The following is a 24815-nucleotide window of genomic DNA, read 5'->3' as shown; positions in this document are numbered from 1 at the left end:
CTTCCAGAGCCATAGAAGTCCAAGGATAAAAGTTAAGATGACTGGTTATGGCCCCGGGGTGCATTTGGATGACCTTGGTGTCTCTTTGATGTCTGACTGAGCTCCAGAGCAGAGAACAGGAGGACCAGCAGTTAGTTATCTCTCTCATTTTAGACTGTATTCTTTGAAAATTGAATCAGCTTTTTGGGCAGTTAATTCACACTGTTGTCTCACTTTGAGTTTACTAAGATAGTCAAACGAATCTATGATGGCATCAATGTAGAGGTTCCCTCCGACAACAGCTTATCTGTGCATTCCCAATCTTATCCATGTCATCCCATAAGTTCACCACAGGTGGTCTAGCCAATTTGGGAGGGACTTTCCTCACTTTTTCCTCACATCACCAGGAAACTAGTGACATGTATAGGTTGTCTGTCAGTTGTCCCTTGCTTTGATCATCAGACAAGCCTGGCTTCCTTGTTTGATCACATATTAGCATGATGACATTTTTTATTCCATTTCTTTTTTGTGGTACTTATTTGTCATGTGCTGCAATGTACTCACACCTACCATGTGCCTTTCATTGCCATCTTACTGATATTCATTTTTGATTCTTCAGAGGCTGTGGTTTTCTAGGACTTATAGCCATAAAAAACACTGATGAAAAATTGGCATTAAAGACCATAGGTCATTGTTTTGTGGGAAAAGCTTGAAGTCATGAAAGGAGCAATCCATTCAGTTCTCCTTCTGCTGTTTAATTCTAGGCCCAACTTGTCCATTTCCCACTGTCAGTCCAAGCTCTATATGTATATATGTATACACACATATATGTGTGTATACATATACACATATATAATATAATTAATATATGTGATGTAACATATATAATAACATATTTTCTATGTATATATATAGTGATAGAAAACATACAGTATGTCATAATTGGGGGAATGAGTGTCATTAGGGTTGTAGCTTGTGAGTTATTGTGAAGTGGTGCAGATTTCTATTTTCTCACTGTCTCTCATGGATGAAATTGCCTGTAAGCAAAAGTAAAATTTGCGTTATTCTCTAGTTGTTTCTTAAAATATCAATCACGTTGAAACAAACTAGCAATTTCAAAACAAATAGTATAGCAGAACTTATATAGAAAAAATACTTTGGCTGGAGTATAGGGCACATGAAAGATATAATATGTGAGTATTTTACCAGAGGTATCTTTACCAGAGGTGGCTTCAGAATTGGGAAGGCCTGGATTCAAGGCTTACCTCTGACATCTACTGGTTCTGTCATTTAATCTCTCATTGCCTAAGGCAGCTCTCTTAGAGCTGCAGAACAGATGCTAGTCTTCTTTGATAAAGTTTCCTTCTTGGGAATTCTCAACACCAATGAAATCACAGATCTGGTCTGAAAAAAATTATGCAGTAATTGCAAACCATGCCATAAGCAAAAGTATCATCTTGAGAAACTGAGGAGATTAGAGTAGAGAAGAAAAAACTGAAGGATACTGTGTGATAGGTGTACCCAAGAATGTGAAGGGGGATTAGATTTCTTACACCTGACCTCAGAAAGCAATGGAGGGACCTTGCAACATAGTAGATTCCAGCTCGATTAAGGAACAAACTTCCTAACAGTTAAAACTGTACCAAAGTGAGTAGGATGTCTAGATTGATAGTGAATTTCCCTGTCACTAGAGGCCTTCAGATAGGGATAAATTAAGTTACTTTTTCAGTATGGGTTGGGTGTCTGAGTTTTTTTTTTCTAATTCTCAGATTCTGTGACTGAGCTTGTTTAAAGAATTAGCATCAGTAGGAATGATGATGTATCCTTTAGTGGGTGTCTGCAAACTTAGTTCTCAATATGTTGGGCTGGAGCTAAGGAAATGAGGGTGTACTAAGGGGAGGGCTGGTGAAACATATTTAGAGGGAGAGGGATGATTGTCAAAGAGGAAGGAGTAATTGGAATTTGGGGAGGGAAAATGATGGAAAAGATCTCTGAAAACTTGCCTTCCCAGGTGCTGAGCCAGAGCTTAGAAGAAAAGCAGTCTTATGTAGGTTGGTGGGTTGCAGTAAATTGGGGGAAGCTGGTGGAACTGATGGGTGGAGTAGGTCTGAAGAACAGGTCTTTACAAATTTGTTTCCTGCAGGGGCTGGCCTAGGGCTGATGAGAGCAGTAGTTTTGGGGGAAGTGTGGTTGGAAGATGAGTGGGGTTGGAGGTGAGGCTGGTGGAACAGACCTAAGGAATAGGACTAATGGCGAAGCTTCTCCACACTTGTTTTCCTAGTTGCTGGGATAGAGGGAGGGAATGAAGGGAGGGGTGGGCTTAGTGTTTGGAATGAGGGAAGGTTAGTGGGACTAGGCCTGTGAAAACTTACCTACCTGGGTGACTAGGTTAGGGCCGATCATACTAGCACCTTGAAGGTTGAGGAAGAGGGATGTTGAGAGCTACTGAGGGTCAGAGGAAGATTGTATGAATGATGTAGGGACTGGTAGAACACACTGGAGGAACACGCCTAAGAATAGGCCATAGCAAATTTTCCTCCCCCAGGGGTTGGGCTCGAGCTGATGAGAGCCGCGTCAGAAGGAGGGCGTGTTGGGTGCAGGTAGTGTGTTGGTGGATTAGGGTTCTGTGAATTTTACTTGCCTGGCCCAAGCTAGAGCTCCTAGAGTCAGCTTGAAAGGTGCATGGATGATGTGGGATTTCAGCTACTAGCAGTGCAGACTGCTCTGTCAGTAAGATCTGGGTTCTCAGTGCCCCAAGTAACTCTCTAAGACTACTATATGCAGAGCTAGATTGGTTGAGGGATTTCCTCCTCTGGCAGCCGGATATACTAATGAAACCACTGGTTCTGCACAAAAACCAACAACCAACACCAGCCCTGGGAAGGAGATACCATAGGTGTTATTACCTCCATTGTGTAGATGAAGAAACTGAAGAGTAGAAGCTTAGAGAGGTAGAGTGAAGAAGGCACAGGTGCAACCCTGATGCCCTAATCCAAGACCTGAGCTCTCATCATAGCATTAGCCTGTGCACAAGGAATGAGTAGGCAGGCCCCACTGGGCCCAAGCTTTGTTATATTCCCTTATCTTGTACCCTCTGTAATTCCCATTTGGAATGTTCTACTGTAGCTAGTCTCTGCTCATCACAGATGGTTCTCATCAGTTTCTCTGTCTTTGGGCACTCAATCTATAGCCATGCTTTTTTCCCTAGGAACAAATGGGAGGACAAGAGGTGGAGCAGCCCATCCTCAGTGACCTGACTAACCCCTTCCAGGGAATAACAGGCAAAAGGGGTAGAGGATCCAGAGGTTAGGGGTGGGAATATGGTGGGGAGATGCATCTTGGTGACTTAAAACAATTTAAATCTTTTGTTTTTATGTAATTTAATTTCTCATTATATCCCTCCACCTCCCCTCTAGTCATTCTTCATATCAAGGAATAAATAACAATGGGGAACAAAGCAGTTCAGTTTAGCCAGTACTTCAATCCCCAATCTTGCACACCCATATTCTCCCACCTCTACAAAGAAAGGAGGCAGGTGTATTTCATCATTTCTGCTCGGGGATCAAGCTTGACCATTATAATTACATAGTTTAGGTTGCTGTTACTGTTTTTTTGACTTACCTTGTTGTAGTCATTGTGTATATTGCTTTCTTGCCTCTGCTTATTTCATTCTGCATCAGTTCATAGAAGCTGTCTTGTGCTTCTCTGAATTACTCATATGTATTTCTTACATCAAAGTAATATTCCATTACATTCTTGTACCATAATTTGTTTGCCCATTCTCCCAGGCATCTATTTTGTTCCAGTCAGTCAAGTATTTGAATGCCCACTGTATGCCAGGCACTATAGAAGGCACTGAGAATATAATGACAAAAGTGAAATAGCCTCATGGAGATTATAATCTAGTGAGGGGAGACAGCATGTACATATATAAATATATCCAAGGGATATACCAAATAGATATAGGATAATTTTCCAGGAGAAGGTACTAACCTCTTGGGGAGTAAGAAAAGGCTTCATGTAGAGCCCTGAAGGAAGCTAGGGACTTCGAGTGTTTTTGCTACCACAAAAAGGGCTACTGAGAATATTTTGGTGTATATACCATGTTTTTTTCTGTCTTTGACCTCTTTAGGTATAAGCTCATTAGTGGGACCTCAGGTTCAAAGGGTATGGACACTTTGATCATTTTTTCTATATATAGTTTTTCTTCCTCTTATAGTCCAGACTTGAAAGAAAAGCTTAACTCAGGTCAAAAGCTTTATTATTATTACTACTAATAATATATCAAGTTTCTATGACTCATTTATATTCAACTCCCTTTGGGTAATAGTAGTAGATGGGTAGCTAGGTAGCACAGTGGATAGAGTGCTGGGCCTGGAGTCAGGAAGACCTGAGTTCAAATCTGGCCTCAGATACTTACTGGCTGTGTGACCTGAGCAAGTCACTTAACCCTGTTTGTCTCAGTTCCTCATCCATAAAATGAGCTGAAGAAGGGATTGGCAAACCATTGCCAAGAAAAACCCAAATGGGGTCACAATGAGTCACACATGACTGAAAAATGACTGACCAGCAACAGTAGATGCTTGTAGTTTGGAAGCTGGAAATAACTTGAGACCTCATCTAGTCTGAGCATCAGATGTGTGAATTCTTGCTACAGCAACACCGACAAGTGGCTTTACTCTTTGTTTGAACGCTTACTAAGACAGTCCATTCAACCATCTTCAGATTTGGGAATTGTCCCCACTTGGTGAGGGCAGATGCCTTTTGGATGGTCTTTCTCAAATCACTTACACTGTTTTGAGCCAAGAGGGACCTTAGGGATTGTGTACTCCAAACTCCTCATCGTACAAAGGTGGAAGCTGAACAAAGGAGATGTAATTTGCTCAAGGTCGTATAATCCCTGCTGCAGATGAGGAAAAGGAGGCTAAACGATTTGCCCAAAGTTACAGGACTAGCAAATGGCACGAGGTGGGGAGGAAAACTAGAACCCAGTGTTCTATTAGGAAATCACCCACCAAAGAACATCGGAGCTGAAGGAGATTTTAGAATCACAGGATCACAGATTGTCAGAGTGGATAGGGACTTGAGGCCATCTAATCTCAACTGCTCATTTTACGAGTAAGAAACTGAGAGGTTCCTTAATTATTTCTGGAGTTCCATTAACATAAACTTTTCTAAATCCTGGCTTGCATGGAAATGGTTTTATATTAATACATTTCTATTATCCCCATGTTACAGATGAGCTGGAGAGAGGTAAAATGAATTATGCTGGGTCACATGGCTAGTCTCTGGAAGAGCTGGAGTGTGAGTCCATGTCTCCTGGCTCTAAACCTAGCACTCTTTCCATTATACTTCAGACACCTCCTAACAGGAACCTGAACAGCTGACTTGCCAGAGGAGTGAACCCTGCTGCTGTTAGGAGGACTCTCACAGTTTACATCTGGACCAGTGATGGTTGAGAGAGGCAGTAGGAGGAGGATGGAAAGTGCTTCTTTAAAGCCAGAGTAATAGCGGGGGGGCACAGCAGGCAAACAGAAGGGGAAAATGCTTCTAAAATAAAATAAGGCAAGTAGCAGCAGGAACTTTTGGGAGCCAAGTTTTCTTTGGCAGTGAAAAGATCAGCAGTTAAGGGGGAGTGAGTTTGCTGGTGGCTTCCTTTTTTTTCCTCCGAGCACAATGACAAAGGGAATACCGTCCGCTTAAGCTCATACAGAAGACAAGGTTTCCTCCCTCTCCCCACCTTCCACCCTCCTCGATGATGGGCTCACACTAAGAAGCAGGATTTGGGGTACAAGCTCAGCAGTAGCTGACCAAGCACTGGGTGAACCTGCTTCCAAGTCATTTCCCACTGAGAATGTGGCTCTGTAATGGTGTCAGAGCATTGACTAATGCGGATGATCTTTAGAATAACCCATTTAGTTCTGAGGAAACCTACTGCGCATAGATGACTGTAGATGTTACAGGGGCACCTGAAATGCTTTGTTTCCAGGAGCCAGGAGTCGGCATTCTGACTAGGATATCTTGAGGGAGCCAGAAGTCCACAGCACTCTGACCTGAGATGTGTTTGGAAGGCCTGGAATCTCCCAGTACTTTGGGCACAAACATGCAAGGGCAGGGGATGGAAACCAGTGGTAGGAGCGCAGGGAAATGAGGTTAGGACCAAGCAAGGCTTGATCACCCCATCTAAGAGTATGTGTGTGGGTATATGGGAGAGGACAGGGCAGCTAGGTGATCCAGTGGATAGAGCACTGAGCTTGGAATCAGAAAGGCTCATCTTCTGGAGTTCAAATCGGGCCTCAGACACTTAATTGCTGTGTGGGCCTGGGAAAATCACTTAACCTTGTTTGCCTCAGTTCCTCCTCTCTAAAATGAGCTGGGTAAAGAAATGGCAAACCACTCTAGAATCTTTGCTAAGAAAACCTCAAAATGGGGTCACGGAGAGTTGGACACAACTGAAGCGACTGAACGACAGCAGTGTAGGAGGGCAGGGGAGCCTGATTCTGACATAAAGTCTCAAATTGGGAACTGAGGTTGGAGACATTAGTTAACATAAGAAGATACTGAATACTCTGAAGAAATATTATGGGTTGAGATATTTATGACCAAAAAACCACAATAATTTAGATACTGCATTTCAATAAATCATAAATAAAACTTCCTAGGTATATAAAAACAAGGAGAAGTAGAGATAGAAAGGATCCATTGGTCACCTCCAGAAAGAAACCCCAAAATAGAAACTCCCACAAGTATTGCAGTCAAATTCCAGAGCTTCCAGGTTAAAGAAAAATACTGCAAGCGGCAAAAAACAAAACAAAACAAAAATCGAAACAGACAAAAAAAGAGTTCAAGTAGCAAGGAACCATAATCAGGATCCATCACATAAAGCTTGGAAGCTATTATTATAAAGGAGAGAATATCTTGGAATAGGATATTCTGAAAGGCTTAGGTCTCTGTGTGTATATGTGTAATATAATGAATTCTGATTTAGGTATGTTAAGTTCGATGTGCTTAGAGGATATCCAGTTGAATAAGTTGGTAACAAGAGACTATTCAAAGCCAGGGACTACCTCATTCATCATTTTATCTATCACAAAACCTTGCATATAGTAGGCACTCAGTATTTATTGCATTGGTTCTCATCAAAACTTAAGTTCTGAAATAATTTTCACCACATAATTTCTCCCCACATTCCCTGTTTCTTCGAATTATGTCAGCAAACAATATTTTGAGTGCAAGTTATTTCCCTTTAAATGTGTGATTTTCGAAACAAACTGATGCCCTCTACGTGCTGTATCAATATGTTGAAGGTCATATTTTTGACTGAATAAATTCTAAAAAAAAAAAAAAGTAAGGCTTACCACCAAGAAATCTTAGAAGGCCAAGTATGATGCTGTAGATCTTCAATAGAATAGAGGGTTTTTAAGCATTCTTGATGAAAAGAACAGAGCTGAAAAGAAACTCTGAATTGTAAATCCAAGAATTAAGAGAAACTTAGAAAGATAAATGTATTTGAGTAATTGGAAGAGCCTAAACAATGAAGTCTATACATTCTAATGATGAGAAGAGACATGTCCTCCAAAATCCTAATGATTTCAAGCATCAAAGAGGTAGTGGTTTTAATAGAGGAAGGAAAAGGGAGGGGAAAAAAGGAATACACCAGGGAAGAAATGAGGAAGATGGGATGAGAAGAAGAGTATACAAACATGGAAGAAGGGAAAGAGGTAATGAATGGGCTTTACATAAACCCCATTTCTATCAGGACTTGACAAAGTAGGGTTGAACACAGATAGTGTTTATCAAACTAAACTGGTGAACAGGTAGAATAGAAGAAATAGAAGAGAGAGGGACTAAAGAGGAGGGGAGATTGAAGGCAGCTGGGTGGGGTGGTGCAATAGATAGAATGCTGGGGCTGGAGTCAGGAAGATTTGCTTTCAAATCTGGTCTCAGACACTTACTAGCTTTATAACCCTGGACAAGTTGCTTAACCCTGTTTGCCTTAGTTTCCTCATCTGTAGGATGAGCTGGAGAAGGAAATGGCAAACCACTTCAGTATATTTGCCAGAAATGCCCCAAATGACGTCATGAAGAGTTGGACGTGACTGAAATGATTGAACAAATACATTGAGTGGGATGGATAAAAGGAAAAGGAAACAAGGAAACAAGGAAAGCAAACCAACTTCATAGGACAAATTATAAAAGGAGAATTACTACTGGTCTGGCTTGGAAGAGTAGAGGAATAGTAGAATGGAAGAACTGCTAATTTTGATCACATTTCTTCTCTTTCAGCATCACCATCTTTCTAAAGAGCAACACAGGATCGAGGAGGGGGGAAGATATTATGGGGGAAATACACAATTGACAATCATAACTGTGAATATAAATGAGATGAACTCATCCATTTAATGGAAGAGGATAGCAGAATGGATTAGAAAGCACAGTCCGGCAGTATATTGTTTGTAAGAAACACACTTGAAACATAAAGATTCACAGAGTAAAATAAAGGGTAAATAAAGGGTATAGCATAATTTATTATGTTTCAGGCAAACAAAAAATCAGGGTAAGAATGATGATCTCAGAGAAGGCAATAGTAAAAAATAAACATGGTTAAAAGAGCTAAGCAAGGAAATTTCATTATGCTTAAAGTTACCATAAGCAATGAAGTAATATCAGTACTTAATATTTGTACTGAATAACATAGCATTGAAGTACTTGAAGGAAAAGTTGATTAATTTGCAAGGATTAATAGGCAACAAAACTATAATCACTGGATTTCAATGTGCTCCTTTCAGATCTAGATAAATCTAATAAGATGAAAAAAAAGCTTAAGACCTGAATAGAATTTTAGAAAAGTTAGAGATGCTAGATCTTTGGTGATTATTGATTGAGAATAGAAAAGAATATGCATACACACACACACACACACACACATGTGTGTGTGTGTGTGTGTGTGTGTGTGTGAGCTGTGAATGGCACCTTTCCAAAAGTTGACCGTGTGCTAGGACATAAAACCCTCAAACAAGTGCAAAAAAGCAGAAATTCTGAACATCCCTTACTATGCACAATGCAGTAGAAATTATGATCAGTAAAGGGCCATTGACAAAAGGATTCAGACTTAAAATGATACTAAATGATTTCATTTTAATGAATGGATGTGACAAAGAATAAGGTATAGAAGCAATAGGTAATTTTGTCTAAGAAAAATGACAGTGATGAGACAATGTACCAGAACTTTGGAGATGCATCCAAAGCAATGCTGAGGCGAGAATTTCTGTCATTAAAACACTTTCATCAACAGAAGAAAGAACAATGAATTCGGTATGTAACTAAGTAAAAAAAAAAAAGGAAAACTAGAAAAGCAATATCAAAAAACCTCACTATATACCCAAAAAAGGGGTCAATAAGGCATTTAGAAAAATACACAGAAGACAACAAAAGGAAGCTTAGAGGAAGATACAGACAGGCAGCACAGCTTTGGAGCTAATGTGCTGAATTTATTATATACTTAAAAAAATCTATGCCCTCTATTCACATTTTTGTATGCTATCTTTTTTCCTGTTTTTTTTTTTTTGTATATGGCAATGCTCATATTTGTTGGGTTTTTGTCTACCTCATTAGAATATAAGGTCCTGGGGAGTAGGAATTTTTTTGCTCTTTGTACCTGTATTCTGAGCACCTTGCACAGTGCCTGGCATATAGTTGGTGCTTACTGTAATACTCATTGATTGATTGCTCATCAAATCAGTCATGATTATAAGGGAGCTCTTATATTTGTGTTGGTCTGAGGGGCTCATCCTTCTACATCCTCTGTATGAGAGTTGGTGCAAATCCCTGGTATTTTCTTCCATAGAATTTGGAACTAAGGGGTTTGGTTCCAGCTCTCTTTTTAAAGCAGCATGGTATTGCAGAAAGAAGATGCATTGTATTTAGAGCCAGAAGACCTGAGTTTGAATCCTGGTTCTGATATTCTGATACTTGTCTCTAGGCAAGTCATTTAGCTTCTTAGTATCTCAATTTTCTCATCTTTAAAATGGGGCAAATAGAGTTGTGACATATTTTTATGATTATTGTGGGGCTATTTGAATTGTGATTGATGATGATGATAGTAATGATAATTATACATCATTACATTACACCCACGTTACAGAACACAGACCTGTTTTGTCTTCTTTATATGTGTATTATAGGATTAAGTTGGGGTTGTGAACTAGTCTTCATAGTTCAAATGGAGATGAAATGCATTTTGATCACAGCCTCTGGGAACCAGCACATTCCCAAGATGTAACTCTACTGCATTCTGAGCCTTTTTTTCATTTTTAGTACCATAAAAAGTAATAGTCAGGAAGACAAACTTTGTCACTGGAAGTAAAACCAGGGCCCTCCTGTAGAAGCTGCAGAAAGGAGACACACAGATATATTGTCCCAACTTTGTATAAAAATAAAATCAGGACAGAGTGCGAGGGCAGTCTCAGGCACAGAGGGACAAGACTAACCTAGTTACTGCAGCTGGAGTATAATAATGATTATTATTGTAATAACTCATTTTTATTGTTCAGTCGTTTTTCTGTAGTGTCTGACTCTTTGTGATCCCATTTGGGGTTTTCTTGGAGAAGATACTGAGTTTGCATTTCCTCTTCTGGCTCATTTTGCAGATGAGGAAACTGAGGCAAATGGAGTTAAGTGACATTCCCAGGGTCACACAGCTAGGAAGTGTCTGAGGCCAGATTTGAACTCAGGAAGAGAAGTCTTCCTGACTCTAGGCTCGGCACTCTATGCACTGCATTACCTAGCTGCCCCTAAGAACTCATTTACATAACACTTTACTGTGTAACCACAAGTCAGAGGCTCCCACCTTACACAAAGGACTTGGCTGTACTTTGAGAATCTTTCACTTCTCTGGCTTGTTGCTCTCATCCACATGATCTCGTAATTTAAGTGACTGGCATTCCCCAAGAGTAGTCATCAGCTCTCCTTATAAGTATATAATCTTAAAACACAAAACTGTATTTATAAAGTTATGGAAGTAGGTTTTGTGCCTTAGTCCATGGGAAGCAATGCTATCCCATAGTGAGCAGCCCTTTGATGAGTCCTCTGTAGTCTCAGTAGTTCATAGTCTGGCCCTGGGTAGTGTTTCTATCAGGGGTGTTTGGAGTTCCCTGCCTTGGTGCTCCAGTCCACAGCTGTCTCCACAGAGGGTCACCGTGGGCAGCCCTTGCCTCTCGCGGCTAGCTGTCAGCTGGCATTGCATATTGCTGCCCACTGTTTCTCTCCACTGATCTTGGGTGGCTCTCCTGAGTTCCCCGCAAGAACTGATTATCTTGCTGCCCAGGCTGTCCTCTGCAGGCCCTGCTCTTTTTGGCCACATCCCATGTTCTCTTGGCTCTCCTCTGTGTGCACAGCTTCTGTAGCTAACTGCTGTAGTTCAGCAGTTCTCCCTTGTAACCTCACCTTTATGGGGACACATCACTGAGAGAGCTCAGCCTCCCCTTTCCTCACTTCCATTATCCTTAAGCCTTCTTTTGTATATGATCTCCACAGCCCCAAAGGTCACGTGGTAGAATTGGAGGGGTGGTTAGAGGGGAGTAAGGAGAGCCCTTCATGTACCTCGTGGTACAGGAAGGCTTATGGTGAGTCACTGTCTTTTCCTCTCTCCTCAAGCATAAGGGTGGTATATCTCTCACTGTCATCAGCAGTTCCTGCTGGGCTGTAGGGGTGGGAAGAGCGCCCCTGCTTTCACCTCAATTGTCCCTCTATAGAGAGATGGTTTACTATAACACTTACTGTGTGCTAGGTACTATTCTAAGCGATTTATAATTATTATCTCATTGGATCCCTATCCTGGGAGATAGGTGCTATTATTGTCCCCATTTTACAGATGAAGAAACTGAGGCAAAAAGTTAAATGACTTCCCCAAGGCCACATAGCTAGTAAGTGTCTGAGACTAGATTTGAACTCAGGTCTTCCTGTCTCTAGGCCCAGCTCTGTCTACTGCATCACCAAGCTGCCCCTGATCATCTCCACACCATGCCTTCTCCACCTGGACCATCCTCTCTGCCTCTTCTCCACCAGAAAAACCTTGTCTTTACCCCAATACTACTAGCTCTTACAGGTGAGCTTTTGCTTTATCTTGCCATTGCTCAGATTTCCACGGCACATCTGTCCCTAAACCATACCCTGTAAGGCTTTCCCTCCACTCCTTCCCCACTTTCTAGCTCCCCTTCCTGTGTCATCTTCCCTTAAATAGAATGGAAGCTCCTTGAGAGCAGAGACTGTTTTGCTTGTTTCTGGTACCTAGCACAATGCCTGGCACATAATAAGTGCTTTAAAATATTCATATTCTCTCTGTCTCTCTGTTTCTCTGTCTGTCTTGCTATCTCTCTGTCTCTCCCCCCCTTCTCCTCTCCCTCCCTCCCTGCCTCCTTTCTCTGTGTCTCTCTGTGTTTTTCCTCCCTCCATCTTTCTCTTTCCCTCTCTCCTTTCCCTCCTTCTCCTTCTCTCTTTCTCTTCCCAAGTAGCTATGAAGATCAAATGATCTTCAGGTATAGACTATAGACCTTACTCAGTAAATGAAATAAGTATGTGAATCACCCTGTAAATGTAAAACCTTTAGTGATGTAATTGTTTCCGGGTTAAAGATAAATTCTTTTTTTTTTAAAAGTATTTTATTTTTTCCAGTTATGTGTAAAGATAGTTTTCAACATTCATTTTTTATAAGATTTTGAGTTCCAAATTTTTTCTCCCTCCCTTGCTCCCTCCTGTCCTCCCTCCCCAAGACACCAAACGATCTGATTTAGGTTATACGTGTTTGATCATGTAAACATATTTACACATTAGTGATGTTGTGAAAGAAGAAACAGAACAAAAAGGAAAAGTCACAAAAAACCAAAATGACAAAAAAGTGAAAATAGCTTTGATCTGCATTCAGACTCCATAGGTCTTTTTCTGGATGTGGACAGCATTTTTTGTCATGAGTCTTTTGAAATTGTCTTGGATCATTGTATTGCTGTGAAGAGCTAAGTCTAACAAAGTTGGTCATTGTACAGTGTTGCTGTTAATGTGTACAATATTCTCCTGGTTCTGCTCACTTCACTCAGCATCAGTCTTTCCAATAAGTCTTTCCATGTTTTTCTGAAATCCGCTTGCTCATCATTTCTTATAGCACAGTAGTATTCCATTACATCTATATACCACAACTTGTTCAGCCATTCCCCAATTGGTAGGCATCCCCTCAATTTCCAATTCTTTGCCACAAAAAGAGCTGCTATAAATATTTTTCTACATGTGGGTCCTTTCCCCTTTCTTATGTCCTTATGTTTTTGTTAATATTATCCAAAGAAATTTGAATTTTTAAAACCAGCTATTGAAATACTTTCCCCCGCCCCAACTTTACAAAAGCTACATTTTTCTAAGGGGAAAATCCTCTTTTAGTATCTGAAACCTCTGAAGTTTGAGCTCCTTCTGACTTTGCCAAAATGAGTTTTTCATCTCCATGGGGAATTTTGTTCACAGATCGGTGTTCATGGTGTGGTCACTGTTTCCTTTTTTTTTTTTCTTTGCTTTTTGAAGACTACTGAGCTCATTAAGAAGGAATAAAAAACAGACTTCATTGATATAGCGAAAATCAATTCAGAGTTCTTGCCATTGGAAAACATTTTTTTTTCAAAGTCATGACATGTAAAGAAGAGCCATATGATCCTAATTTTGGAAGGGCACTTAAAGGGTGTCTGTTACAATCCCTTATCCCACAAAAGAATTCCCTTTACAGTTTATTGTTATTAATGTTATTATGAGCAACCATTATTGAAAGTTGCTATTTATTTATATAACCCTTTTTGCTTTACAAATCCACTAACTCATTTAATCCTTACAGTAACCCTGTGAAGTAGGTTGGGCAGGTAATATTGTCACTGTCATTCTTACATTCACTCAGATGTGCAGCCTCAGGAATGTGCTCCTCTCTGCCCTCTATCTCATTTCCCACACAGGTTGCCAAACCTTGATTCTGCCTCCACAACTTCTCATATGGTTTTCTTTCTCTCTGTTCACATGGCTACTATCCTTATTCAGGCTCTTACACCTCTCATCTCAGCTCTTAGAATAGCCTCTTCATTGGGCTCCCTGCTTCCAGTTCTCCTCCTCTCCAATCCATCCTCTATACAGTTGCCAAAATAATCTTCCTAAAGTATAGATCTGACCATGTCACTCTGAGCTCAAGAGTCTTCAGTGGTTCCCTGTTGCCTCTAGGATAAAATATAAATGCCACTATGATATTTGTAGTCCTATGGAATCTGGCACCAGCCGTCTTTAACAGAATAACAGATTTTCAGATTTTGGAAGGGTCATCAGTGACCGTCTAGTCCAGCAATGGGGAACTTGTGGCCTCGAGGCCTTATGAGGCCTGAATTCAGTCAAAGGGCCACACTTGAGGACCTAGAGGGCCACATGTGGCCTCGAGGCTGCGGGTTCCCCACTCCTGGTCTAGTTAAACCTTTACCTGAAAAAAATTCCCTCTACAACATAACAGGTTAGTAATCATTCTCCTTTTTGCTTGAGGACCCCCAGTGAGGGAAAACCTACCACTTCCCACAGCGGCCCACTTCTACTTCCGTATTTCTCTCTAGGGCACCATTACTCTTCCAGTAATGTCAGGATTATAATTGACCTCCAAATTGATCTCCCTGCTTCAAGTCTCTCTCCATTCTAATCCATCCTGTATACAGCTACCACGAAGTTCTGACCAGGTCACTCCCTTATTCAGTAGTCAATTAATAAACATGTATTAAGCATCTCCTTTGAACCAGGAACCATGGTAAGTGCTGGGAATACAAAAAGAGACAAAAAGGAGCTCAGAATCTAATGGGGAAGACTTTGAGCAAACAAATATGTAAAAACAAGCTATATACAGGGTTAATAGGGAGTAATTTAAAAAAGAAAAGTCATTAAAATTAAGAGAATTAGAAAAGACTTCCTGTAGAAGGTAGGATTTTAGTTGGACCTAAAGGAAACCAGGGAGGTCCATGGTCAGAGCAGAGGTGGGGGAACTTTCCAGAAGTGGGGGACAGTCTGAGAAAATGCCTGGAGTGGCGAGATGGAGGGTCTTGTTCACTGGATCAAAGAGTAAACCCACTGGTTCCCTGTTGTCTCTAGCATAAAATATAAATTCCTCTGTTTTAGTCCAAACGTATCTTTTCAACCTAAGCATGTGTCTCACTTTGTAGTGCAGCCAAACTGGCTTTCTTTCTCTTCTCACACAGCAATCTTTCCATCTCTGTGCCTTTGTACTGGCTGTCCCCAAGTCTAGAAAGCACCCTCTCCCCATGTAGGCCTGGGAGAATCCCTTCCTTCAAGACACAGCTTGATCCACTTTCTAATCATCAGACTCAGCTTAATCACCACCTGTGCCTTTGCTGATCCTGTACCTTGCTACTGCTTGTTGGCTCTAACTTGTTTTCAAACTTCTTTATATTTCTTTTGTATTTATCCTGTATGTGTTTGTGTATGTGTGTATTTTCTCCTTTGATAGAACATAAGCTCCTTGGCAACAAAGAATGTTTTTTTTTCCTTCATGTCCCCAGGCACATAGCAGAAGCTTAATAAATGCTTATTGATTGATTGATTATTTGATTCTACTTTTGGATAGCTCCAATTGTTAGAAGTTTTTCCCCTTAAAACAAGCCTAAATTTCTTTCTCTTTATGCATCATCCTTCCACCAATTGTTCTTCATTCTGCCTTGGGCCAGCCAATAATGATCACTGGTCACCACGTTCTCCCTTCCGGCTCAAAATCCCCCTTTCCTTCAACCAGGCGTCCTGTGACCCTTCACCTTTCTGGTTATGCCCCTCTGGATGTTCTCCAGTCTACTGATGTCCTTCTCAAAAAGTGGTGTCTAGAACTGAACACAACGCATCTATTAGTATTAGCAAAGAAGGGAACAGTGGAATGATTATCATCTTATTCCTCATCTCAGTATAAGATTGCATTGGCTTTCTTGGCTGCCATATTAAATTGCTGACATGTTAAACTTTCATACATTTAAAATCCCCAGATCTTTTCAGCGCACTGCTATCTAACCATGTCTCCACCATCTTTTAGTTGTGAAATTGATTTTTTGAACTCAAGTGTAAGACAGAAGATAGCATGCATCCCTATTCAGTTTCATCTTGATTTCATCCAGTATTCTAGCTTGTTACACTCTTTTTGAATCGTGACTGTCATCCATTGTGTTAGCTATCCTTAACTTTGTGTCATCTGCAAACTTGATAAGGAAGCCATCTATTCCTTTATCCCCATGAGCAATAAAAATGTTAAGTAACATGGAGTCAAACAAAATTCCAAGGGAGTCCTCCCTTCAAAGTGGTTCCTTCCAAGGGTTAATGTTTTCTCTTTGGGTCTGGCCATTCATCCAGATCTCCCAGACTTGTTTCATATCATGGTCCCTCCCATGCACAGTTCCAGCCAAGCTGTTCTTTTCCTTGCTGCTCATTTTAACTCGACACCTGGGGTCCTCGCCTCTGCCTCTCACCTTCCTTCACGGTTCAGTTCCAGTTCCATATTCTATACAAGGCCTTTCCTGATTCCTCTACTTATTAATGCTTTCCACTCCTGGAATTGCTTTGTATATACTTTGGATTTATACCTCCCTCCCAGGGTGTTTGTGAGGATAAAATGAGATAATGTTTGTAGAGTATTTTGCAAACCTTAAAGTTCCATATAAATACTAACTATAAAACAGCTAGGTGGCTGTGGATAGAATTTTTGACCTGGAGACAGGAAGATCTGAGTTAAAATTTGAGCCTCACAGCCTCAGGCACATAACACTTACTAGCTGTGTGACTCTGGGCAAGTCACTTAACCCTAATTGCCTCACACACAAAAAAATAAATAAATAAAATTTGAGCCTCAGACACTAATTATGTGACCCTGGTCAAGTCATTTAGCTTCTGTCCTCAGTTTCTTCAACTGTAAAATGGGGATAATAATAACCCTTTCCTCCCAGAGTTGTTGGAAGTAATATTTATAAAGTGCTTAGCACAGCACCTACCATGTAGTAGGCACTTAACAAATGCTTGTTTCCCTTCTACCTACCTTATATGTGTGCATTTTGTATCCCTGCAGTTGTATTTAAGTTTCTTGAAGGAAGGATCTTTTTCATTTTGTTTTCTTTGTAGATCTTCATAATATTTCTTTTTTTTCTTTTTTAAAATTTATTTTTAGTTTTCAACATTCACTTCCACAAGATTTTGAGTTCCAAATTTTCTCCCCATCTATCTGCTCCCCCTCCTACCCCAAGGTGGCATGCATTCTGAATATTCCTTCCCATAATCTGCCCTCCCTTCTATCTCTCCCCCCCTTCTCTTATACCCTCCTCCTTCTATTTTCCTGTAGGGCAGGATAGATTTCTATACCCCATTTCCTATATTTCTTATTTCCCAGTTACATATGAAAACAATTTTTTTTACATGTATTTTTAAAATTTTGGGTTCCAAATTTTCTCCCTTCCTCCCTCTCCACTTACCCTCATTGAAAAGGCAAGCAACTCAATACAGGTTATACATGTGTAGTTATGCAAAACACTTCCATAGTAGTCATGTTCTATTCTCTCTTTTGACCCTGTCCCTTCTCAGAAGTATTTGCTTCTGATTACCCTTTCTCCAAATCTGCCCTCCCCTCTATCATCCCCCTACTGTCTTGTCCCCTTCCCTCCTATTTTCCTGTAGGGTAAGATAAATTTCCATACCCAATTGACTGTGTATATTATTCTCTCCTTAAGCCAAATCCGATGAGAATAAGATTCACTCATTCCTTTCTCACCCCTTAATTTTATTCTCCAGATATCACCCCTTCATCTTCAACTCACCCTGTGCCATCTGTCTATCTATCTATCTATCTATCTATCTATCTATCTATCTATCTATCTATCTATCTACATACATATAATTTTCCCCCTCTAACTACCCTAATGCTGACAAAGGTCTCATGAATTACAAATATCATCTTTCTATGTAAACAGTTAACCTTAATAAGTCTCTTATGATTTCTCTTTCCTGTTTACCTCTTTATGTTTCACTTGAGTCTTGTATTTGAAAGTCAGATTTTCTATTCAGCTCTGGTCTTTTCATCAAGAATGCTTGAAAGTCCTCAATTTCACTGAATGTCAGTTTTTTCCCCTGAAGGATTATACTGAGTTTTGCTGGGCAGGTGATTCTTGCTTGTAATCCTATCTCCTTTGACTTCCAGAATATTATATTCCAAGCCCTCCAGTCCCTTAATGTAGAAGCTGCTAAATCTTGTGTCATCCTGATTGTGTTTCCCCATTACTTGAATTGTTTCTTTCTGGCTCTTTGCAATATTTTCTCCTTGACCTGGAACTCTAGAATTTGGGTTCAATATTCCTAGATGTTTTTCTTTGGGGATCTCTTTCAGGAGGTGATCAATGGGTTCTTTCAATTTCATTTTGCTCTCTGGTTGTAAAATATCAGGGCAGTTTTCCTTGATAATTTCTTTTTTTCTAGTGTTTAAAAAATTTTTTTTTATTAATTTATTTTGATTTATCAGTAATCACTTCTATGTGCTTTTGAGTTTAAAATTTTTCTCCCCCTTCCTCCCCACCACCTTCCCCAAGATAGTGCACAATCTGATATAGGCTATACATTTACATTCCTATTAAACATATTTTCACATTAGTGATGCTGTAGTAAAAATTAAAACCGATAGGAGGAACCATCACAAAGAGGAAACAAAACTCAACAGAAAGGGAAAAAATAGCAATTCAACTTCCATAGTTCTTTCTTTGGATGTGGATAGCATTTTCCATCATGAGGCCTCTGGAGATGTCTTAGATCCTTGTATTGCTGGGAAGGGTTAAGTTTATCAACATTAGTCATTGCACAACGTGGCTGTTATTGTGTACAATGTTCTCTTGACTCTGCTCACTTCACTTAGCATCAGACCATACAAACCTTTCCAGGTTTTTGTGAAGTCAGCCTGTTCATCCTTGATAATTTCTTGAAAGATGATGTCTAGGCTCTCTTTTTGGATCATGGCTTTCAGATAGTCCAATAATTTTTAAGTGATCTCTCCTGCATCTATTTTCCAGGTCAGTTGTTTTTCCAATGAGATATTTCATATTGTTTTCTGTTTTTTCATTCTTTTGGATTTGTTTTACAGTGTCTTGATTTCTCATAAAGTCACTAGCTTCCAATTGCTCTATTCTAATTTTTAAGGAAGTATTTTCATTAGTGAGCTTTTGGACTTCCTTTTCCATTTGGCCAATTTTTCTTTTTAGGGCATTCTTCTCCTCCTTGGCTTTTTGGACCTCTTTTGCCATTTGGGTTAGGCTTTTTTTAAGGTGTTATTTTCTTCAGTATTTTTTTTGGGTCTCCTTTAGCAAGATGTTGACTTGTTTTTCATGATTTTCTTGCATCACTCTCATTTTTCTTCCTAGTTTTTCCTCTACTTCTCTTACTTGTTTCTCAAACTCCTTTTTGAGCTCTTCCATGGCCTGGGACTGATTCAGATTTTTCTTGGAGGCTTTGGATGTAGGAACTTTTACTTTGTTGTCTTCTTCTGGTTGTATGTTTTGATCTTCTTTGTTACCAAAGAAAGATTCTATGGTCTGACTTTTTTTGTGCTTTTGTTTGTTCATGATCCCAGCCAATTATTTGAGTTTTAAATTCTTTGTTAAGGTAGGGGTCTGCTTCCAGTGTGGAGAATGTACTGTCTCAAGCTTCAGGGACTTTGTGCAGCTTTTTTTTTTTTTGGCTAGGCAGTGGGGTTAAGTGACTTGCCCAGGGTCACACAGCTAGTAAGTGTTATGTGTCTGAGGCCAGATTTGAACTCAGGTCCTCCTGAATCCAGGGCCAGTGCTCTATCCACTATGCCACCTAGCTGCCCCTTGTGCAGCTATTTTCAGAGATACTTCCAGGCACCTGTAAATTTTCAGTTCTTCCAAGGTGGTATGATAAGGGACAAGGTGTTTACTCCTTTCCTGGCCTGTGCTCTGGTCTATGAGTGACCACAAGTGCTCTTTTCTACCTTGGAACTGTGAGGAAGATTCCCTCCGTATCACCACTACAAGCTCCACCACACTAGTGCTCTTTCTGTCCCCAGGACTGCCACCCAGAACTGTGACCCAGATCCAACCATGGGCAAAGCAAGAGAATCCTGTACCAGCAAAGAGATCCCTGCAATCCCCCTCTGATCAGCCACTCTATTCCCCTTCAGTCTGTGGGCTGGAAGCTCCAGAGGTAGTCGCTCTGGGGCCACGCTTTGGGACTGGGGCTGGGACCAAGCTGCTCTCCCTCACCACAGTCACAGACATTTCCCACTGACCTTCCACATTGTCTTTGGTGTTCGTGTGTTGAGAGGTTGGGAAACCACCACAGCTGTCCGTGATTCAGTCCTCTGAGGCCTGCTCCAGGTTTGCTGAGACCTGTTTTGCTTGTGCACCCATGTTGAACTGTGCTCCTCTCCCTGGCCATTATGATATACCCTTTCCAATCAACCATCCAGTCTGTCTTGGGCTAGAAATTTGTTTCACTTTGTCTTTTTTGTGGGTTCTGCTGCTTTAGAATTTGTTTAGAGCCATTTTTTAAACAGGTATTTGGAGGGGTTTGGAAGAGAGCTGAAGCAAGTCACTGCTTTTACTCTGCCATCTTGGCTCCACCCCTTCATAATATTTCTTGAATTAAATTGTTGAGTGCTTTTTTTTTTGGTCTATGCCTTTGATTTTATTGATCTAGGCAATCTTCAGTGAGAAAGCTTCCTCTTCTAGTACAGTTATGCAACTTATCCTCTTGGAGTGGTGTCTGGACACTGAGGGGTTAAGCCACTCAGCTAGGGCCACAGTGTTCTAGGTGGTACTTGAACCCAGATCTTCTGGACTTGAGCAATGGTCCCTTCTATCCACTATGACACAGTGACCTTTGACTATCAATTTTACCTATGAGGAAGCTCGGGCACAAAGAGGTTGTGATTTGCTAAAAGTCTCACAGCTTCTAAATGTAGGAGTTCTGATTAAAACTTAGGTCTTCCAAATACTAATAATATAGCTGGGATTTGAATCCAGGTCTTTTTACTCTCTTATATCAACATTATCTTCTCAAAGGAATAGTAATAGATGGTTATTAACAGCTTCTGGTTATCCTGCAGTGATGGGAAGCTTGCTGCCTGACAAATGGTATTCCACTTTTGGACAGTTTGAAATGTTTATTATATTTAGTGGATATCTCTTTCCTTGTAATTCCTCTTGTTTTCTAGTTCCATTCTCCAGGACTCAGTAATGCAATGGAAAGAGTTCTGGATTTAAATTTAGAAGACTTAGGTTTGGGTCCTGCCTTTGCCACTTATTGTTTGTGTGAACTTGGGCAAGTCATTTCATGTTTGTTAATGATATACCATTTGATTATTAATAATAATTTGTAATATTCCCTTTTCTGTAAAAAGACTAGCTTAGAGAGGAGCCCCTCCTCTTCTAGAGAATGCCAGAAACATTCCAGCTCTGCTCAAGGTATCTGAGGGGACCCACCCAACTGGGAAACCAAATTTCTGTTTAGAGTATAAAAAGAATCCAGTTCTCTCCCTGGGGAAACCCCTTCATTAGAGTTTAGGGCAACCCCAGCTCCTGAATGAGAAACCAAACCAGAGAGAACCTGGTTGGGCTGCCCAGATTGCTAGAGGGAGCTCAAAACTCATGACCAGACCACATTCTCAGCTGATGCCCCCGTTCCTACAGTGTGGTAATTTGGAAGGACTGGGCATTTCTAGCCCACTTTCTCATTGAATAGCCACCAAATCAGGGTTCAGTTTCACTTGTCAGGGGACTTCTCTGTCAGAAGGAACACACCTAATTTAAGGTGTTTCAGAGCCTTCCTTGGGGTCTTTGGTTACTAAGAGAAACTACTGACCCATCAATTTATTGATTAATGGCTAGCCTAGTTAAGAAATTGATTATTAATACCTGGAATCTTTGTCTCTTGGATTTTTACTCATGACACACACACACACACACACACACACATACACAAATACTTCAGTTTCTTCATCTGTAAAATGATGGAGTTGGACTAGATGAACTTTGTGGTTCATTTGAGCTCAGAATCTATGACTCTATGAATGATTTGGATGTCATTGGGGCTGTTACTTTTCTTCTTAAGCTGATAAAAATTCATTCACAAATCGCTACTTGCCATGTTTCCTTTGTTTTTACTTTGTTTTTGTTTTGTTTTTGTTTTGTTTTGGCAATTGGGGTTGAGTGACTTGCCCAGGGTCACACAGCTAGTAAGTGTCAAGTGTTTGTTCTGAGGCTGGCTTTGAACTCAGGTCCTCCTGACTTCAGGGCCAGTGCTGTATCCTGTGCCACCTAGCTGCCCCTGTTTTTACTTCTTGCCTAATCTCTGAATATATAGTTCATTGTCTTCATCCTACACTTTGTATGTATAGTAGCTTTAAAGTGCATGTTAAAGCAAGATGTATATATTGGGCTCTCTTTCCCCATCAATGAATGCAGTGGTGTGAGATACTAGAAATTAACTTCTTTTTCAGAAAGAATGGACTCACTCTGTGTGTGTGTGTGTGTGTGTGTGTGTGTCTATACAATGTGTCTGTGTTTTGACTGTTAGCTATATATAGGTCTGTTGCACATTTGTTCTATTTTAGATTGTACAGCTAAAATTCTTGGATGGCAGAGAATGTGTATATTAACCTGGTCTCCTACAGCATCTGATCTAGTGCTCAATAAATACCTTTAAATAGTATGCAGTACTGTTAATTTAATAGCATCTGACATTTTTTATTAATGACTTTAATGATTCCATAGATGGCATGCTTATCAAATTTGTGGATTATGTTAAGCTGAAATAAACCAAATTGGGATCCAAAAAGATCTCAATGGTCTGAAACACTGTACTGAATCTGATGAAATGAAACTTAACAGCCATAATGTCCTGCACTTAGGCACCGAGGCATGTACAGAATGGAAGGGGGTGGGGGAAGGAGTAGCTAGAAAGTGGTGCATGTGAAAACAGCCCAGAAGCTTTAGTGACCTCCCCAGTGTACTGAGGGAGATGATAATCCTGGTGTTCTCTGGCTGGTCACACAGAACTTAAAATAGCAGGTGGGAATCACATCTTAGGAAGGGCACAGGATGATGAAGGGACTAGAGACCCTGTGAAGCATAAGCTGAAAGAAATGGCAGTGTTTAACCTGAGGAAGGGAAAATTGGGGGCAGGAGGGGAGGCAAGAGATAATGGAGAATATGATACTAAAGATTTGACACTGGAAAGATGGATTAGCCTTGTTTTACTTCTCAGAGGGCAAAAGAACTGGGAGCAATGGGGTCAAAGTTTCAGAGAGGTAGATTTCTCCTACATGTAGGAGAAGGGGAAGAAAGGGAAGGGAATAAGCATTTCTTAAGCACCTATACTATGTACCAGGTATTATGTTAAACACTTTACAAATATTATCTCATTTGATTCTCACAAAAGCCCTGGGATGTAAGTGCTATTATTATCCCCATTTTTCAGTTGAGAAACTAAGGCAGACAGAGGTTTAAGTGACTTGCCTGGGGTCACACAGTTAATAAGTGTCTGGTGTCAGATTTGAACTCAGGTCTTTCTGACTCCAGACTCTGTGCCCCCTGGGAAAAAGATGTTTTAAGAACTAAAGCTGTTCAAAATGAACTGCATCAGAAGATAACGACCTCCTCATTTGTGGTAGAGTGGAAAGAGTCCTGGATTTGGAATCCCGGAGCATGAGTTCAAATTCCGGTTCTGTCACTACTTGTCCTTAGGCAGGTCACAGCCTTTCTGGGGCTCAGTTTCTAATCTATGTAGTTAGAGGATTGTACCCCATGACTCTTAAGGTTTCTTCTAGTTTTGAATCTATGATCCATCACTTGATCTCTAGCAGCAGGATGTGACCTATAATTCACTGATAACTATAACATGTAATAATACATTTCAAGAGAGAAGTATAAGCAACATGCTCTGAGAAGTCTGTGAAAAGAAAGGTCATTGGTTTCAGAGATGTCAGCTTGGCCTAGTGGGAGAAGGGCTATAATGGGAGTTAGCAGAGACTTGGGTTTGAATCTCTCCTTTTATACTATTTATGGGACCTCATGCAAATCATTTATCTCTAAATTCTGTTTCTTCATCCATAAAATAGAGCGACTAAAACTTTCACTGTCCAGACCACAAGGTTTTTGTTTAAAAACAATAAGAAAGAAAGTGATTAAACATTAAGAAATGTGAGCTCTTATCACTTAGAACTGCCTGTTTGTCTTTTGCCTTAAAGGTATGGGATGCCATAGATACAGGTCACTGTTTGAACACCTATTCTTCTCACAGCGGTGCTGTCCGTGCTGCGCAGTGGTCCTCCTTTGGAAGACAGATCCTCAGTGGTGGCTTTGATTCTGAGCTTCATGTGACGGATGTTGAAACGGGTATTGTTTTATGTATTGTGATTAAACCATTGGATTTCATTCTAGCCCTGGCTGCCCCAGAACTGGGGGCATGACCTGGGCTTTCTGCACTGTGATTCTCTCTGTAATACACTCGGTGTTCTAACTTAAAAAAATTTCTTTGAGATAAATGCCATTCTAGTTTCAGGACTGCCATAAAACCAGCCCCATGACACGCTTCCCAAGCAACCCCAGAGGATGGATATTATAAGCTTAGTCTCTGCCAAGCCTCTTCATTTTATGTTACTACAGGGCCTGATAAAGGGATGGATTTTTAATAAACCTTTGACACTTCATTTGTACTAAAATGGATTTAACTTTATTATAGCATCGTTTGTGGAGAATCCATTTAGCATTTCTGTAACTTTACATTTTTGAAAG

General features: G+C 40.4%; 1 protein-coding gene across 4 annotated transcripts in view; it reads left to right on the top strand.

Moving 5' to 3' along the window:
* WDR25 (WD repeat domain 25) overlaps nucleotides 1-24815 on the top strand; it is a 253945-nt gene that overhangs the window by 157068 nt on the left and 72062 nt on the right. For all 4 annotated transcript variants that reach the window (XM_021007340.2, XM_078150417.1, XM_078150416.1 and 1 more), the window contains one exon: nucleotides 24269-24416. In XM_021007340.2, coding sequence (XP_020862999.1) covers nucleotides 24269-24416 — 148 coding nt within the window. The remainder of the gene's footprint in view (nucleotides 1-24268; nucleotides 24417-24815) is intronic.

Source organism: Phascolarctos cinereus, unplaced genomic scaffold, assembly GCF_003287225.1.
Source record: "Phascolarctos cinereus isolate Bilbo 61053 unplaced genomic scaffold, phaCin_HiC Scaffold_2;HRSCAF=192, whole genome shotgun sequence".
Classification (NCBI taxonomy): Eukaryota; Metazoa; Chordata; class Mammalia; order Diprotodontia; family Phascolarctidae; genus Phascolarctos; species Phascolarctos cinereus.
The sequence above is the reverse complement of the archived record's forward strand: the minus strand, read 5'-3'. Positions and strand labels throughout refer to the sequence as shown.